The sequence below is a fragment of the Microcaecilia unicolor genome, chromosome 2 (genome assembly GCF_901765095.1).
Source record: "Microcaecilia unicolor chromosome 2, aMicUni1.1, whole genome shotgun sequence".
Lineage (NCBI taxonomy): Eukaryota > Metazoa > Chordata > Amphibia > Gymnophiona > Siphonopidae > Microcaecilia > Microcaecilia unicolor.
Window position 1 is genome coordinate 504,560,974 of NC_044032.1, and position 18,960 is coordinate 504,579,933.

At 42.9% G+C, this 18,960-nt stretch overlaps 1 protein-coding gene across 1 annotated transcript in view; it reads right to left on the reverse strand.

Annotated features, from left to right (window-relative positions):
• The window catches only part of NSG1 (neuronal vesicle trafficking associated 1), a 45,828-nt gene extending 27,713 nt beyond the window's left edge, over positions 1–18,115 (reverse strand). The window contains exons 1-3 of the mRNA XM_030191180.1: positions 17,885–18,115; positions 17,407–17,566; positions 15,680–15,796 (exon numbers count right to left, since the gene is read on the reverse strand). Of these exons, the coding sequence (XP_030047040.1) occupies positions 15,680–15,796; positions 17,407–17,535 (246 nt within the window). The 5' untranslated portion in view covers positions 17,536–17,566; positions 17,885–18,115. The remainder of the gene's footprint in view (positions 1–15,679; positions 15,797–17,406; positions 17,567–17,884) is intronic.
• Between the last annotated feature and the right edge of the window lie 845 nt (positions 18,116–18,960).

The following is an 18,960-nucleotide window of genomic DNA, read 5'->3' on the forward strand; positions in this document are numbered from 1 at the left end:
CACCACCCCCACTCACCGTGACGGCCATTGTCGACCTAGTCCTCTCCTCCTCCGGCTCAGCCTCCAATTTCCACGCTTCTGCTCTCCCTCTCTCCGATCATCACCTGATCACATTCACACTTCTTCCCCCCCCCCCCCCGCCCCGTCCAACTTTAACCACCACCTCCAGGAATCTCCAGGCTATTGACCCCCCACTCTATCCTCCCCTCCATCATGTCCTCCGAGACTGTAGACAAAGTGGTCTCCGCTTACAATGCCGCTCTCACTCCTCTGCTTTGGACACCCTCGCTCCAACCACCTCCCGTCCCACAAAGCGTACTAGTCCCCAGCCTTGGCTGACCCCTTGCATCGGCTACCTTCGCTCCTGCACCCGATCTGCTGAACGCCTCTGGAGGAAATCTCGTATCCATTTAGACTTCCTTCACTACAATTTCATGCTATCCTCCTTCCATTCCTCCCTATTCCTTGTAAAACAGGACTATTACACCCAACTGACCAATTCTCTCAGCTCCAACCCTCGTCGTCTCTTCACCACCCTTAACTCCCTCAAAGTGCCCCCCCCCCCCCGTTCCCACTCCCCCTTCACTCTCTCCTCGATCACTGGCCGACTACTTCCGCGACAAGGTACAAAAGATCAACCTTGAGTTCACTACCAAGCCACCTCCTCTTCAGCCTGTAGCCCTATCCAACAACCAACCAACCATGGCCTCTTTCTCCTCCTTTCCTGAGAACACTGAGGATGAAACCTCCCGCCTTCTTTCCTCCTCGAAATGCACCACCTGTTCCTCCAATCCCATCCCCACCAACCTACTTAACACCATCTCCCATACTGTCACCCCCTCCATCTGTCGCATCCTTAACCTTTCTCTCTCCACTGCAACTGTCCCTGACACCTTCAAGCATGCCGTTGTCACACCTCTCCTAAAAAAAACCATCACTTGACCCTACCTGCCTCTCCAACTACCGCCCCATCTCCCCCCTCCCCTTCCTCTCCAAAATACTTGAACGCGCCGTTCAGTCGCTGCCTTGATGTCATCCTAGATCCACTTCAATCCGGCTTTCGCCCTCTACACTCGACAGAAACAGCACTCTCTAAAGTCTGCAACGACCTGCTCCTCGCCAAATCCAGAGGCCACTATTCCATCCTCATTCTCCTCGATCATGATTTACTTCTTGCCACATTGTCCTCTTTTGGGTTCCAAGGCTCTGTCCTCTCCTGGTTCTCCTCCTATCTCTCCCACCGCACCTTCAGAGTACACTCTCATGGATCTTCCTCCACTCCCATCCCACTATCTGTTGGAGTTCCCCAGGGATCTGTCCTTGGACCCCTTCTCTTCTCAATCTACACCTCCTCCCTAGGCTCACTGATCTCATCTCATGGTTTTCAGTACCATCTTTATGCTGATGACACCCAGCTATATCTCTCCACACCAGATATCACCGCGGAGACCCAGGCCAAAGTATCGGCCTGCTTATCCGACATTGCTGCCTGGATGTCCAACCGCCACCTGAAGCTGAACATGTCCAAAACCGAGCTCCTCGTCTTTCCACCTAAACCCACCTCTCCTCTTCCTCCACTCTCCATCTCAGTTGATAACACCCTCATCCTCCCTGTCCCATCTGCCCGCAACCTCGGAGTCATATTCGACTCCTCCCTCTCCTTCTCTGCGCATATCCAACAGACTGCCAAGACCTGTCGCTTCTTCCTCTTCAACATCAGCAAAATTCGCCCTTTCCTATCTGAGCACACCACACAAACTCTCGTCCACGCTCTCATTACCTCTCGCCTTGACTACTGCAACTTACTCCTCACCGGCCTCCCACTTAGCCATCTATCCCCCCTTCAATCCGTTCAGAACGCTGCCGCACGTCTTATATTCCGCCAGAACCGATATACTCACATCACCCCCTCTCCTCAAGTCACTTCACTGGCTTCCGATCAGATACCGCATACAATTCAAGATTCTCCTCCTTACCTACAAATGCACCCGGTCTGCAGCTCCTCACTACCTCTCTACCCTCATCTCCCCCTATGTTCCCGCCCGTAACCTCCGTTCACAGGACAAATCCCTTCTTTCAGTTCCCTTCTCCACCACTGCCAACTCCAGGCTCCGCTCATTCTGCCTTGCCTCAACCTTTGCCTGGAACAATCTTCCTCAACCCCTACGCCAAGCCCCCTCCCTTCCCATTTTCAAATCACTGCTTAAAACTCACCTCTTCAATGCTGCTTTCGGCACCTAACCTTTCGTGAAATATAGTATTCCCTATCAGACTGACTCTACACGTCTTTAGATTGTACACCTGTCTTTTAGATTGTAAGCTCCTTGAGCAGGGACTGTCCTTCCATGTTAAATTGTACAGCGCTGCGTAACCCTAGTAGCGCTTTAGAAATGTTAAGTAGTAGTAGTAGTAGGATATGGATGGAAAAACTTTGTTGGCTAAATTAAACAATTCTATGGTGCCTGAAAAAGGGGCAAGGCACAGAGAAAAACAAAGGAAGAGACCCGACCAAAGTCAGGGCCTAAAAGCTGCTCGATGATAACGGAAAAAAATAATAACACTTAAAACTGGGCAAAACGATTTTAAGGAAATTAAAGGAAGGGTAAAAAGGGTCCAATAAAAGCAGCCAAAAAAGAAGATGTAGAAAATAGCCGGAAGGCACAAAATCTCAAAAAAATGGGTGAGTGAGGAGAGGACAAAAAAACAGCACCTTCTCGCGCAGAAAAAAAAAGAACTGAGGAGACCGCATTCACGCAACGGGCAGGAAGGAGCTCGCGCTCCACAAAGCTCTCTCTTTTACTATGGCAAATGCCAGACCGTGCAATGCAGACTGGTGTCACCCACTCGTAAAAAGACAGAAGCCTGCTTGTCCTCGGAGAACTGCTTTTACCACATTCTCTGGCAACGAATTCCAGAGTTTAATAATACACTGAATGAAGAAAAATTTTCTATGATTTGTTTTAAATGTATTACTTAATAGCTTCATTGCGTGCCCCCTAGTCTTAGTATTTTTGGAAAGAATGAACAAGCGATTAACGTCTACCCATTCTACTCCTCTCATTATTCTCTCCCTTCAGCCGTCTTTTCTCCAAGCTGAAGAGCTCTAGCCGCTATAGCCTTTCCTCATAGGGAAGTCATCCCATCCCCTTTATCCTTTTTGTTGCCCTTCTCTGTACTTTTTCTAATTCCACTATCCAGCTTATTTTCGAAAGAGATCACCGGCCATCTTCTGACATAAATCGGGAGATGGCCGGCGATTTCCTGAATCCGGCCAAATCAGTATAATCGAAAGCCGATTTTGGCCGGCGTCAACTGCTTTCCGTCGCGGAGCCGGTGAAAGTTCAAGGCAGGGTACAGAAGGCGGGACGGGGCCGGTCTACGAGATAGCCGGCTTCACCCGATAATGGAAAAAAGATGCCTGGCTCGAACAAGAATTTTGCCAGCTGGACTTGTTCCATTTATTTTTAGGACCAAGTGGCAAAAATGTGCCCCAATTGACCAGATGACCACCGGAGGGACTCAGGGATGTCCTCCCCTTACTCCCCCAGTGGTCACCAACCCCCTCCCACCCAAAAAAATATTAAAAAAAAAAAATTTGTTGCCAGCCTGAAATGTCATACCCAGCTCCCTGATAGCAGTATGCAGGTCCCTGGAGCACTTTTAGTGGGTGCAGTGCACTTCAGGCAGGTGGACCCAGGCCCACTCCCCCCCCTACCTGTTACACTTGTGGTGGTACATGTTGAGCCCTCCAAACCCCCCCCCCCAAAACCCACTATACCTATATGTTGGTGCCCCCCTTCACTCCTTAGGGCTATGGTAGTGGTGTAGAGTTGTGGGGGTGGATTTGGGTGGCTCAGCACACAAGGAAAGGGAGGTATGCACCTGGGAGCAATTTTTGAAATCCACTGCAGTGCCCCCTAGGGTGCCCGGTTGGTGTCCTGGCATGTCAGGGGGGCAGTGCACTAGAAATGCTGGCTCCTCCCATGACCAAAAGGCTTGCATTTTGCCGGGTTTGAGATGGCCGGGCCCGGTTTCCATTATGGCCAAAAACCAAACCCGGCCATCTCTAAACCCGGCGATCTCAACATTCGACCTAAATGTTGAGATTTAGCTGGTGCCAACCATATTATCGAAGGAAAAGATGGCAGGCCATCTTTTTCGATAATACGGTTGGCTCCACCCCTTTACGGCACCGGCCACATAGATGCGGTGACCAGAATTGCACACAGTAATCAAGGTGCGCTTGCACCATGGAGCAATACAAACGCATTATAATGTTCTCATTTTTGTTTTTCATTCCTTTCCTAATACTTTCTAACATTCTATTTGCGTTCTTAGCTGCCACTGCACACTGAGCAGAGAATTTCAACGTATCATCAACGATGACATTTAGATCCCTTTCCTGGTCGGTGACTCCTAATGTGGAACCTTGAATCACGTAACTATAGTTTGGGTTCCTCTTTCCCACATGCATCACTCTGCACTTGCTCACATTAAATGTCATCTGCCATTTGGATGCCCAGTCTCCCAATCTCTTAAGGTCCTCTTGCGACTTAATTTTGAATAACTTTGTGTCATCAGCAAATTTAATTGCCTCACTAGTTATTCCCATTTCCAGATCATTTATAAATATGTTAAAAAGCAGCTGTCCCAGCACAGACACCTGGGAAACCCCACTATCTACTCTTCTCCAGTCACGATACACTAATGGTGTTATTTTCTTCTTTTTTTTCTCTCCTTTTTTTGTATATATCTGATGCAGTTTCCTTGATGTGGGCTTGGAAAATGTATTTGTGTGATTATTAGTGAGGATGTTGGTTCCTCTTTTTCTGTGTTATTTCTTTGAAAATGCTTTTCTATTTTGAAAAAAAATAAAAAATAAATTGGTTGACTGACAGATGACAGAGAGGGTGGTGATAAATGAAATTTGCTCGGAGGGAAGAAAGGTGAGTAGTGGAGTGCCTCTGGGATCTGTACAGGTGCCAATTCTGTTCCTTGTATTTGTGAGTGACATTGCTGATAGGTTAGAGGGAAAAAAACTGTGTCTTTATGCAGATGACACAAATATTTGCGACAGAGTGGACACCCTGGAAGGAATAGAAAACATGAGAAGAGATCTACAAATGTTAGAAGAATGGTCTAATGTTTGGCAGTTCAATTTAATGTGAAGAAGTGCAGAGTGATGCACTTGGGAAGAAAAAATCCAAAGAAGCTGTATGTGCTTGAGGGTGAGAAGCTGATTACATGGACCAGGAGACCTTGGGGTGGCAATGTCTGAGGATCACAAAGCTGTAAAACAATGTGACAAGGAAGTGGCCATAGCCAGAAGAATGCTGACCTGCACATAGAGAGGAATCAACAGAAGAAAAGGGAGGTGTTAATGCCCTTGTACAATTTGTTGACAAGGCCCCACTTGGAATACTGTGTTCAGTTCTTGAAGCCATAATTTAATAAGAACATAAAAAGACTTGAAGCGGTCCAGAGGAAGACGACAAAAATGATAACAGGACTGCACTGAGATACATATGCGAAGAGAAACTTGATGATCTGAATATGTACACCCTAGAGATAAAGGAGATATGATAGACGTTTAAATACAGAAGTTTAAATACTTGAACGGTATCAATCTACAAACAAACCTTTTCCAGAGACAGAGAAGCAGTAAAACTAGAGGACACAATTTAAGGTTGTGGGGTGGCAGACTTAAGAGTAACGTTAGGAAATATTTTTTCATAGAGAGGGTGGGGAATGCCTGGAATGCCCTCCCAATGGAGGTGGAGGAGAGAACAGTAACAGAAGTCAAAAAAGTGTGGGATAGACACAAAGGATCCGTTAATAGAAAGAGGATAGTAGTATAACAAAACTTAACACATCTACAGCTATAAGTTAATTTATGATAGGAAATATTGGTGCTTAAATGGCAGGTCCAGCAGTGGGGACGTAAGGCCAATGCTAGACAGATTATTACAGTCTGTGTCCCGTATACAGCAAGACAGATCAGGATGGGATGAAGTGGGATTCAACTGCAACTCCAGTAGATGGTAAGTAGGGCTAGTGCAGGACAGACTTTTTTACGGTCTGGGCCCTGAAAATGGCAAGGATGGATCAGGATCAAGAATGCTTATTTTATGCCATATTCATATTGTATGCTATGAGTGCGAGTGCTGTATATCTCAGTGGGAGAGGAGGAAGAGATTGTAAAGAGGAACTTAGCAAGTAAAATGCTGTAATAATACTACTGGATGCTGGTTCAATGACGATTTGATAATGAATGTGATTGTTGGGCAGATCAGACGGACGAGGCAGGTCTATCTGCCGTCATTCACTACGTAGTTATTACCTTCCTTTACCTGCTGGCTATTCCTCTCCTTAGGCACCCAAGCATGCTGCTTTTGCTGTCGCCTTTCCTACTTGTTTGGCCATCTTACTTGACTTCCATATGTAATCCTTGGGTTTTCATCAGCCCAAATGCATTATCCTGTATATTCAGGATTAAATATTAGCTGCCAATTTCTGTACCATTCCTTCAGCTTTGTTAGATCCATCCTCCTGTTATTTATACATTCCAGGGTGTCTACCCTCTTACAGATTTTGGTATCATCTGCAAAAAGGCAAACCTTTCCTGGCAGCCTTTCTGCAATAACGCTTACAAAAAATGTTACAGGTAATAAATAGAAATAAAACAAAACATAGAAAAGAAAATAAGATGATACCTTTTTTATTAGACTAACAATACAATTTTTGATTAGCTTTTGAAGATAACCCTTCTTCATATCTGAAGAAGGGTTACCTTCGAAAGCTAATCAAAAAATGTAGAAGTATTGAAACAAGCAACGAAGTGAGAATTGTATATAACCCAAGGGAAGACACTTTGGATTATCCCTCAAATTCTATATAGTGCAACCTAAATGTCCCTCCACATCTAGTGCTCACTGATCCAACTTTCTGTTACCCAGTCAAAGAAAATTGATCTGATTTGTCTGCCAAGGCCTACCTCTAAGTAAGTTCATGTTGCCTCAGATCCTGTAATCCACTGGATTCCAAAAATCATAGTATCTTCTGCTTTAACAGCATTTCCATTGATGTACTATAGTTACCAGCCTCCTTTTTGAGTTCATTTTTGTAGAAAGGAACCACCCCCACCTATCTCCAGTCCACTGGGACCAATCTCAACTAACTAAGTAAATAAATAAATAAATAAATAAATCACTGTAAAGGCTTGACAGCAAAGCCAACAAAATTTCTCAAAAGGTTCCTTCAGTGTGCCATCTAGCCCCATCTCTTTATCTGCTTTTAGTTTAGCTAGATTCTCACAAACACAACCTTCTGAAAATCATTGAGGCTACCTCACTTCTATTCTTACTTGTATGTTTTCTGCAGTCACGCTCTCGGTCCTTCATCTCTGAACACAGAACAGAAATATTTGCTAAGCAATTCTGCTTTATCCTTCCCAGCTTTACTTGAGTCTCATAATGCTTGTCCACCCCCTCCCCCACCAACACACACACACACTTTTCCTCTATTGGCTATTTGTTCTTCACCTTATCTTAGTTTTTGAAATTGTTGCCTGTCGTCCTCTTTATGTGATCTCTTGTAGTTTATAAGCAATAACCTCCTTTTCCTTACACTTGTACTTCCCTTGAAAACCACATTAGCCTCCAACTTGTATCTACTTTCCTAAAAGATTAGTTATTCTTAAAATATCTCCTTTCAGTTTTGCTCATTGCTTTTCTGGTTCACCCAAATATTACCATGCTGCTAAGGATTCCTTGATGTAATCCCCCATCTTGACAAAGCTTATTTTTCTGACATCTAGGCCCCTCAGTCATTGCCATTTGTGTCTGGATCAAATTGGAGAGAGGGTGGGGCTGTATCTTAAAGAGGTAATTGAGTCAAACAAAATAAACATTCTGCATGAAATATAGCAGCATGGAATCCTTATGGATAGAAATTCTATGTGTGAAGGGAAAGAATATAGTGGTAGGGCTATACTACCATGTTCCAGGACAGAACTAACAGACAGATGAAAAATGTTAATTTAGGAAAGCTGGCCAAATTGGGCAATAGTATAATAATGGGTGATTTCAATTACCTGCCTCCAATTAGAACCCCCCCCCCCCCCCCCCGACTTTTTTGTTAAACTTCAGGGCTGCAAAAGAGGGCTTTAGAATCATATCAATATAAACAGGTGTTTTATTCTCATTTCCTGATTAACTGGTGGGGGGGAACAATGCCTCCAAATGGGTAAGTTTTGTGCACAGTATGATAGTAATAAACCTTACTCATAAACCACGGCACAAAGAGTTTAATCTTAATCTCTCCAATTTATTGTTTACACTTGCCATAGTACTTGCACTGTGCCAACAAAAACTTCCTTCTGTAGTTTAAGATGTAATATGTACAGGCAACCTATCAAGATATGTTCAGGCCTGTGGCACCCAATCAAATGGGAATTATTTCTTTATCATTCTGTCACATTTTCTTGAACTCTGCCTTCTAAATCCTGCAATTCTGTGGCTTCAATATTTTCTATATATAGTAAACCACTCATCCTCTCTTTCTTCCTACCCCTCCCTTTCTGAATAGATTATAACCAAGTATAGTATATCCCAATCATGGTTCTCAATGCACCATGTCTCTATGATCACCACTATATCCAAGTTAGCCTCTTCCATTATAATCTCTAGAGGAAGTTTATCTTTCCACATTACGAGCATTAGTATACAGCTTTTCAGATATCACCCTTTTCTCCCATTTATATACAAATGTTTAATGTTTTACTTCCTAAAGGCTTTTACTTAGCTGGGGGTTATGTCCCTTCACTCCTGATGATCCTATTTTAAAGTTCTTCTCAGTAGATTAGCAAGTGTGTTGCAGAAGACACTTTGCCCCTTCTTCTATAGGTGGACACCACCTCTGTCTTTGGAAATGATCTAGGGAGCCTAGATGATCTCGGTGACATCATCCATGAAGCCATTGAGGAGAATAATCCCTGAACACCTATCTGTTCTCTTTCCCACAGCCACAAAGTCACTTTTTATACATTCAGCAGAATATCTAGCAGTATATTTGATAACTGTCTATAATGTCTCTGCTTCTAGGACATCATCTCTGGCTGGTAGATGGATGCTTCCATATTCCTCAGAATTCAACCAACCACCACTACCCTTTGCTTCCTAAATGGAAGAGCTCAGTTCTTCTTGTTCCTGAAATGTTTTTGCCTTTTTCATTTTCAGGTATTTTGATTTGAGGTAAGGTGGAGTTTGGGTGTTTTGAGTATACAGGCTCTGGTAAGCTGTATCCAGTGTTATCTTTCAGTATAATTCCATCTTCTCCTCTGCTGGCTTGCTCCTGGAATGCTTTTGCCTTTTTCAGTTTCAGGTTTTTCGATTTGAAGCAAGGTGGAGTTGGGGTGTTTTGAGTATACAGGCTCTGGTAAGCTTTATCCAGTGTTATCTTTCAGTACAATTTCATCTTCCCCTCTGCTGGAGAGCTTGAAGGCCTCAAGAAACATTTCATCAGTACAGTTGTCATTATCACAGAAGCTTGTCAGTCTCATCACCTCCTTTTTCAATCAAAGAAATTCTCTCAGCGGTTAGCAATTTAAACACACAAAATCATATAATCCATAAAATATGAGACACCAAACAAAAAGACTAAATATAAGTTTACAACAACAAAAAAAGATTTAAAAAATTAACCAATAATATCTACTTTCAACTACATCAAGAAATCTCTAGCTTAATCTATCCTATGAGCTTCTAGGAAAAGGACTGCCTTAAGTTTCCTCCCCACAAGGAGTTGCACAAGAAAGGCATTCTGCCACTGTACACTAACCCAATTCTATAAACGTTGGCAAAAATTGCCCAAATTGTGTGAACAATTTAATTGAATAGCGAGCTAGTGCCAATAATTTCTTTTTAACAAGCAATATCGGAATTAAATTTAATTGGCACTTACACACCTAAATTTTACATGCAAATTTAAAAAAGGCTCATGGAGATGGGGTCATGGGTGGAACAGGGGTGATCCTAGCATTTACTCGTGTTGTGAGGGATATGTACCTAATTTAGGCACATACATTTGCACCACATTTCATTTGGTGCAAATGGCCATGCCTAAAGTTGGGTGCAACTCTCGGGCATAAGCACTATTCTATAAACCACACCTAACTTTAAGCTTGGCTTATTTTTCTGCACCAATTTTTTTTTAGGCACCATATATATAATCTAGCCCAAAGTAGAGAAAAAGAGCTACAGTGACTTTTCAAAAACAATTAATAATATTGAGTTGTATCTTTCATGTCATCCTTATTTTCAGTAAACCAACCCCCCATCATGCCCCTAAAAAATAATTGCCAATTATCTGTTTTACACACATGCCTTAAGAATCAATATTTGTAATACAGCTGAATTCTATTTATATTTTAGCAAGAAAGAAAAGTAGTTAACTCCTTACAGGCAACCAAATGGATTTGTGCTCAAAACTCAATAAACAGGTTAGTTTACAGCATACTTTGCTGCTCCAGACTAACCCGGCTACCCTATGTATATTTTCTATACAGCCCTCTTTGCAAAACAGCCTCTCTTTGACATGTTGATCCAAGCTATTTTCGTGCCAGACAAATTGTGACAAACAAGGGCTATATTCATAGTGAAATACTGGTTTGGGTCTTCTAATAAAAAGGGGGGAAAAAACTCCACACACTGCAGTACATCGCCAATAAAGTTCAAGCTGGGCCTTGAACTCAGTTGACAGCAATGAAACTAGCAGACCAAACTCCGACAGCACCTCAGGCATACCAGTTAAATAATGCTGTTCATAATTATGGCAAATATTTAACTTTCCAACAAACATCTTACTCTCTTGGAATCAACATCAGCAGTAAATACAATGCTTTTCCAGTTAATAAGGCCCCCAGAGAATATGCCAGACAGTCACCTCTTAATCTACATATTTATGAACCACTGTCACTTATTCATGATAGCGTGAAGGAAGGAAGGAAGGAAGATGTCAGCTATCTCTATTGGAGAAATTATCCATCCCTTATGAAGGGCTCTCCACTCAAAGACTTCATCTTGTAGCAGGAATACAACCACACCATCTAGTACTTGACAGAAAATGCATGCATTTTCTAACTTAAAAAATAAATAAGTTTTTAAAAGCATCTTGTGAGCACAGGGCTCAAGTATGATTCATCTTAAAGTCCCAGGAGATGCAACATCTTACAAAAAAAAAAAAAATCTAGCTCTGATGTAGCAGTTACCTAGCAGCACATCCTAGCAACCCAGCGTTTCAAATTAATCCCAGAGCAAGAACAACATACCAGCTAAAAAAACAGTTCCAAATATGACATCAAAAGATATTTTAATTAAGTACAATAAATCCTTTTAATTTACATTTTTGTACCTTATCTCCCAACAAAGCAATCCAGCATCTCATTCCTCTAATTTACTCTCTCTTGGTCCCTCAAAATGTAGCTGGCTGTTTTGGTGTATTAGAAATGTCTAGTTTACACAATCTAGAATTCCCCTACTGTATTTGAAGGCGGGGGGCATTAAATACAGTTTACTTGGGTGCAAAGCAGGCATCTGCTGACTTATAATGGTTTGCAGTTTTTCTCTAAGGAACAAGTCATAAAGCAGCAAGAAGTAGGCAAGTCATTGAAAAGAAAGAGGAAGAGAACACAAAAAAAAGCAAGCATGCTTTACTCCAACCAGCAAGTTTTCAGTCATTTCTCCTGTTGTGGTATTATAATATTACAAGAAAAACTGAAAAGTCCTTACCAAACACTCACTGCAGCAGTCTTAAGTGAGGAGCGAGAAACAACATATTGTTGCCGAGTGCCATTTTGGGCACAGATAAAAAGGTTACAGAATACTACACGGAGCACAGACCCAATTTCAGTTACATCCAGCAGCTTGGTTTCTCAATCACAACATGGCTGAGTATACCGTTACAACACTTTAAGGAAATGTCATGCTATTCACCTTAAGCTTTTACATAAAATGCAATACCATATCAAGCCTGTTCATAAAAGACAAGAGTCTCTAATGTTGTCTTTTTTTCCTTTTGTTGCAAGGGGTTTAGTCTCTTACTTTACTACTTACCAGTACACAACTTCCAACTACTGGGCTCCAATAAAGATTACAACAAAAACAATATATTCTGCTCAAAACATATAACTTCAAAATAGCAGGGCAATTGAACTGTTCTAGAGAATTCCTCTGGCAGTTCCAGTTTATCTCTCATTCTTGAGAAAGTACACGGTACTAAGACTTTTGAAGGCCCCTCTCATATAATTACTCTTGCCATTCGGAACCTAAGAAACTGGGGTGCTGCTATGGCATATCTTACTGGAACCACCTATGAGGACGACACATACATTTTAAGCATGAATACAGCTTCAGCAATAGAGAATGAAATTTTTACAATCAAAATTTAGAAAGTGCATACTAGTTGTATGCCCTTTTTTAAAAAAATAACAGTATTAAAATAATTTTAGGGGCAAAAAATAAAGAAGGCCTAGGTTGCAGTATGACCAATAGGGGTCATAATGGTGTCAAAACGCAGTTAGTACTGCTTTTTAAGGAGACTTACTTGGGAAAGTTGCACTAAGCATATTTCCCATGATGCCAAATGGGCAATGCCCATTAGTTCATCTGGCCCTCCACCAGCAAGTCCCACAGATTAGCAAGTCCAAGGCAAGGTCAAAAAGCACAATAACACCAGGAAAAAGCAGAAGGTATGAAACGATAGACTTGAACATCTATGAAGAGGAAAAGTTTAAGGTAAGGTCTTAAATGTCCTATTAATAAGCACAGAATGAGAAAAAGCCTTTAACAAAAGACGGAGCACTTCATATGTATAGATTAGAATGGAGTGTCCAACCTCGGCCCTCACCCAGTTAGGTTTTCTGGATTTCCTCAATGAATATGCACGAGATCTATTTGCATACAACAGAGGCAGTGCATGCAACCAGATCTCATGCATATTCTTTGGGGAAATCCTGAAAACCCAACTGGATTGTGGCCCTTAAGGACCGAGGTTGGACTCCCCTAGATCAGATAAACATAAAACCACACTGTTGTCAACTTTTTTTCAGGCACCAAAGAGACAAAAAAACAGGGAAATGACCAAAGAGGTTCCAAAATAGGAATATTTATTAAAATCAACTCAAAACACATAAAAATAAAAAACATATATAAATAAAACAGACTCGATGCAGTTCTACGTTTTGGTGCTCACTGTGCCTGCCTCAAGAGTCTAAATGCTTCAATCTGAGTTGACATTACGATATTGTCCAGTGTACAATCCAAAAGGTATTGACAAAAACACCATCAAAGGTGATTCTAAATGTAATACCCCTGTACAGTCAAAATGTGCTCACAAAGTTGACTGAAAAAGACAGACGCTGAACTGTTCGCAGCAGGGTTTGTTACTCTTGGCAAGACATCATGCAGCATCTGGCTTTTTCAGTCAACTGTGTGAGCACATTTTGACTGTACAGGTGTATTACATTTAGAATCACCTTTTTGATTATACACACTGGACAATATCCTAATATTAACTCAGACTGAAGCATTCAGACTCTTAAGGCATGTGCGCTGATCGCTGAAACTCACAACTGCATCAAGGCTGTTTTATACATCTGTGTCCTGAGCTGATTTTAATAAAAAATCCCTGTGTTTGAAACCCCTTTGGTCATTTCACCCTTTTTTTTTTTTTTGTCTTTGGTGCTTGCTTGTTCCTTCAGAAGGTGTCTTGTTTTACCTTTACCACCTTTTTTTCAGGCTGCAGATGGTTTCAGGGCCCTCTTGAAAAGGTGAGGTTACACCAATATTTTTTCCCAAACTTTGTCATTCCCAGGGCCTGCTTAAGAGTCAAGCCAGTAAGGCACTGGCTCTGGGCACCAACACATATGAGCATCAAAAGCCAGACTCACTGGATCGCCCCTTCACAGGGGTAGGCACATATCCTTCTCTCCTGCGGCTATGCTGCTCATCTTCCTGAGGCTACCCTGCCAATTTGAAATGTGAGATTAGGTACTTCCTGTTTCTGGCAAGAAACAGGAAATGCCTTGTTTCATATTTCAAAGTTGCCCAAGGAAGAGAAGCAGCACAGCTATAGGTTGGAGCTGGAGAAGGGGGCTAGAGGCTGATGCAGGGGATTGGGAGATGATTCTGGAGAGCGGAGGAAACGATTCAGTGAGGGAGGGAGAAACAAGAGCCTATGTAGAGGAAGATGCTAGGGAAAGAGTGAAATAAGTATGGTGAAAAAGGCAGGGGCAATGACTACCTTAGAAGGGGGAAAAAGTGGCAGATTTGAAGACATAGGGGTGCAGGAGAGCAGGGACTCAAACACAGGTAGACTCTAGGATTGGGTGACAGATCAGAAGGCAGCACATTATAAGAGTTGCTGAATACTTGGAGTGTACGTGGGGACTCAGGGCTTAGATAGGATGGAAGAGTAGGGCAAGGACTAGGTGGATGGACAGTGGAGACTAAGAAACTGAACTGGGATTAGGAAGGTGGCAACTAAATGATTGGGTGAGGGTATGAATAGGGCTGTGGGACTCAGTGCAGAAAAATCAGACGAGATAGTTTGAAGGACTTGGAGGGATTGAGCTGCAATTGAAAAACTAAGGAAAGGGTGAGAGAAAAAGGAAAGAAGGTGTTTGAATGAAGTCAAAGGAGGGAATAGGAGTCTGGCTGGGGCATACACCATAAGAAAGGAGGTGAAGAGGGGATGAATGACAGGGAAGTAGCTGATGTTGAAAGTGCAAATGGGGTACTAAGAAGCTGGTGAAAGATGAAGGGAGATTGAGAATGAGACAGAGGTGGGGAATGGGGGAGACAAGAGAAGTAAGTAGAAATTGGAAGGTGGCAAGGAGACTGAAAACTGGAGAGGGTGGACAAAGAAGAATGAAATCTAGCTATATATCTTTTGGTACCCTCGGATGTATGCCATCCGGCCCTATCAACTGTCCACCTTTAGTTTAGCCAGCTTCTCACAAACACAGTCTTCTGCAAATCGTTCATGGACTAGCAACCTTCCATTCCTATTTGTAAGTAGACAAAAAAAAGCAGATGAGAGATACAGAGAAAGAAATTAAACAAAAATATCAATATAAGAGACAGATGTAGGGGGAGAAGAGAAGAAGACAGGATGAGTAAAGAAACAGAAAATGGAAATGATATCCTGGAAAGTACTTAGGGGGAAACAAACAAGAGTACGTGGTAAAGAGCAACTTGGATCAACCCAACCAGAAAAAATAAAAATGATGGGACAACACAGGTACCTTCTAATGTCGGGCCATTCTCATGGTATAAGCCCTATACCACAAGGTGGAACCCAAAATGTGGCACCCTCAGCCAATTTTTACTTTTGCGCCATCAAGCCCTTGAGCTAACCCCAGTCACTGTGTGAATAATTTCTGTACAAAGTTACATTCCTGCATTATTTTTAGCCTCTAAATATCTGAAGCAATAGTGTTGTTTTAACTCATTTTATTCTAAATATTCCAAAGGTGAATATGAATCAGAAAGCCACAAGATGGCATATTACACAAAATCAAATCCATTCGTGGAAAACTTCACTTCAGTGAATGACGTTTTCAGTGTATGCACGATACACTTTTGCCACTGAAAATGTTCTAATTATAATAAATTTAACTTACCTTAAATCTTTCAGACACCCCTTCAGTGATGCTGATGGTAAATTCAGCTATATTAGGAGTGCGAAATTTCCCTTTCTTGGGATCACGTTCGTACTCCGTTTTAGTTTTCACCACAACCTTGCAAAAAAGTATCAAAAGGATGGGTATAAATAAACTGTCAAAGGATATCTAAAAACACACACGTGTTCTAACACAGGAAGATCGTTACACAAATAACCAGAATAAAATGCTGGATTTTGGCTAAAGAAATTCAGATGTGTACTAAATAAAATACAGGACAAAAGACTCAAAATTCAGCAAGAGAGCAGAATATCTTCTGAGGCAGCCCAACTATCATTTTTGCACAATGCCAAAATAAAAGGCAGTGGACTGAAAGCTGATAGATATTCAACCATTTGTATAGCTCAGAAAGTCTGCAGATTGGAAGCCATTCTGTTTCACTTAGGTATCTCAAGATAGTCAATCTTAAATTACGCATGGGGTGTGTATACATTTAGAAAACGGAGGCACCATTGCTAGAAACTGGTAATTTTTTTTCAATTTGCTGATGTGGTCAAAATACTACTAACAGCACATTATTCACTTAAGCTCATCGTTACTCCATGAGAAACAGGCACAATGAAACTCATCTGCTAAGGAGTTCATTCTCTATTCCAATTACACTGGAGGTTTACTAAGCTGCTAGAGCGGCTGACTGTGCGCTAATGCCGACACAGCCCATTCACTTTGAATGGGCTGTGTCGGCAATGCCGTGCGGAAGCCGCTAGCATGGCTTAGTAAACAGACCCTTTAGGGCCCTGTTTACAAAGCCACGCTAGAGGCGCGTTAGTGTTTTTAGCGTGCGCTAAGTATTATCAAGCGTAAATCGTGTAGATGCCCATAATATTCCTATGGTTGTCTTCAGTTAGCGCGTGCTAATTTTTAGCACGTGCAAAAAAACAGGGCCCTTAGTGTGCAACCCAAAAACTGGCAATCCTTGTCTTTTTTTTTTTTCTTCTTTCCTCTCTCCCCTCCCTTTAGCACTTTATACTTCCCACCAGCAGTAATCCTTCTCCCCCATGTCATTTTTTTCTCCCTGCTGATTACCCCGCATCACCAATTAAATTGTTTGATGAAAGGTGTTCTCTCATATTGTGTAACTGCCTCACATATGAAACAGAAAATAGACTTATGGAAAGCAGACACGATCTATACATATCCACTTCATTGAAACCTTGCATCAACTTCTCATATCACACTGTACCCTAACATTAAAACATAATGTGCCTTATTCAATAAAGACTGTTGCCATGGCCACAGAAAGGTGAAACGTCCTTTTTGCACAGTGCCAATAAGTGTACGTATAGGGAAATATTAAATACTTTTTCATGTAGCAATATGTCATTCAAGATATGCAATTTCAATTGTCTATATTTTGCTCCAGGTCAAAAAATTAACACGTAATCTAGCTAATTTTGTCGCCCACTTCCAAATGTGTTAGGCTTTATGCACTTGTTTACTCAATGCAGGTAAGGAATGCAGCCACTGGGGTGGGGAAGCAGCTGAGGGCTGATGGTTTCTTCGGTCACGGTCAGGGGTTGAGAAGATCTGGTACTGCCAGCTTTCTAGAAGGCCGGGGGCTAAGGTTTTGCATTGCAAGTTCTTACGGGGGGGGGGGGGGGGGGGGGGAATAGCTTAGAAAGCTTACAACATTCCTTACACAAATACACACTACCATACAATTTTACCTTATCCGGGGGCGGGAACTGCAACTGATTGACATCCAGGGGGGTCATCAGAGGGATGGTGTCAAATCCATCCTCAGAGCCTGGAGGCTTACTGCCCTTCTCACTAAAATTGTTCCCCAGCTTTACCATCCTTCCTGGACCACAAAACAAAACAGGATGCCTAGAACGGGGGATGGAAAAAAGGAGAGCAGTTTGCATCAGGCTTTTATCCCCTAATTCATTTTAGCTGCCACACATGCACGTGTTTCCATCCCAGGGCTCGAGCGTCCGTGCGAGTTTGACCTCCCCCGCCCCAGCCCTGCACATTGCGGGATTTTGTACACAGATTGCAAAGCAGGTTATAAATGCGCAGCCCTAAGCAACAACGAGCGCACATCAGAAATCAGGGGCAATGGATGCAGACCACAGCACCTCCAACCCCCCTCACCTGCTCAGTTACCAGAGGACAACGGACACCCGCAGGCGCTGCGACACTCACCAGACAGGAGCAGCTGCAGATAGGGACCGTTACAAAGAGCAAAAGGAGAAGGAGGGGCGCGAAGCTGCTTTTGGCGCTGGGGAAGATGGCGGTGAATGTGGATGCGAGAGGCTTTGTGTGTCACGGCTCGGCTCTGCTCGCCTCTCTCTCTCTGCTCCGCTCTCCTCCGGCCGTGACGCAGCTGTGCTGTGAGGTTTCCCACCGCCGCTGGAGGAGCCACCGCCTGCCCTGCGCCCGAGAGGAGGAGGAGGAGGCGCAAATGAGCCCTCTGGGGGCTCTGTGCTCACTCAGCAGCACTCCCACCTCACTTCAGCCCTTCCTGCTCTTCTTTGTACTTCTTCTTCTTGTTGTGTGTCTGGCTGCTCCCCCTCCTCTACCTTTTGTCCCGTCTCTTCTCTTTGTTCTGCTTATCTCACACATCCCTACGCCCCCCCCCCCCCCCACCACCATTTCTACACTGTGCTATTATTTGAAATGCCTCTTACCGAGCAATGCATCTCCTTGGATAAAGCCTTGCCTATATCTCTTTCTCTATAGCTTCCATGTTAGTATTTGTTGCCTGCCTCTCTCACCAATCATAATTAGGAACTGATAGAAACCGTATCAGTTCTGTTTATACTTATAACAGTGGGTTTGTGGAAGATCAAATGGAAACCTGCAAGGGAAGAGGTGAAAAGTGAGGTTCAGGCTGTGTAAAAGAGTAGCAGGTGCAACCTGAAGGAAAAGTGTACAACGGGAAGAACAGAATATGGAAGTGAAGAGATGGAGAACCAGCAGCTGGGAGAGGGAGATTAATGTATATTCATCTAGTGTCACAGAGAGGGGTAGATGAAAAGGAGTATGGGGCGGGGAGGATGCGAAGAGCAAGAAGCAAAGAGAAGCCTCATGAGGAAAAAGGAAAATAGATGTCACCTGGGAGAGTGGGGAGGAGAAGCGTTACCAGGCAAGTATATGTTAGGAAGTTGGAAGACTGGGTATCCACATTAAATTTCATCTGCCAAGTGATCCACATTGGAAAGAATAATCTGAATCATAGTTGCCTGATGCTAGGGGCCACCTTGGGGGTCAACACCCAA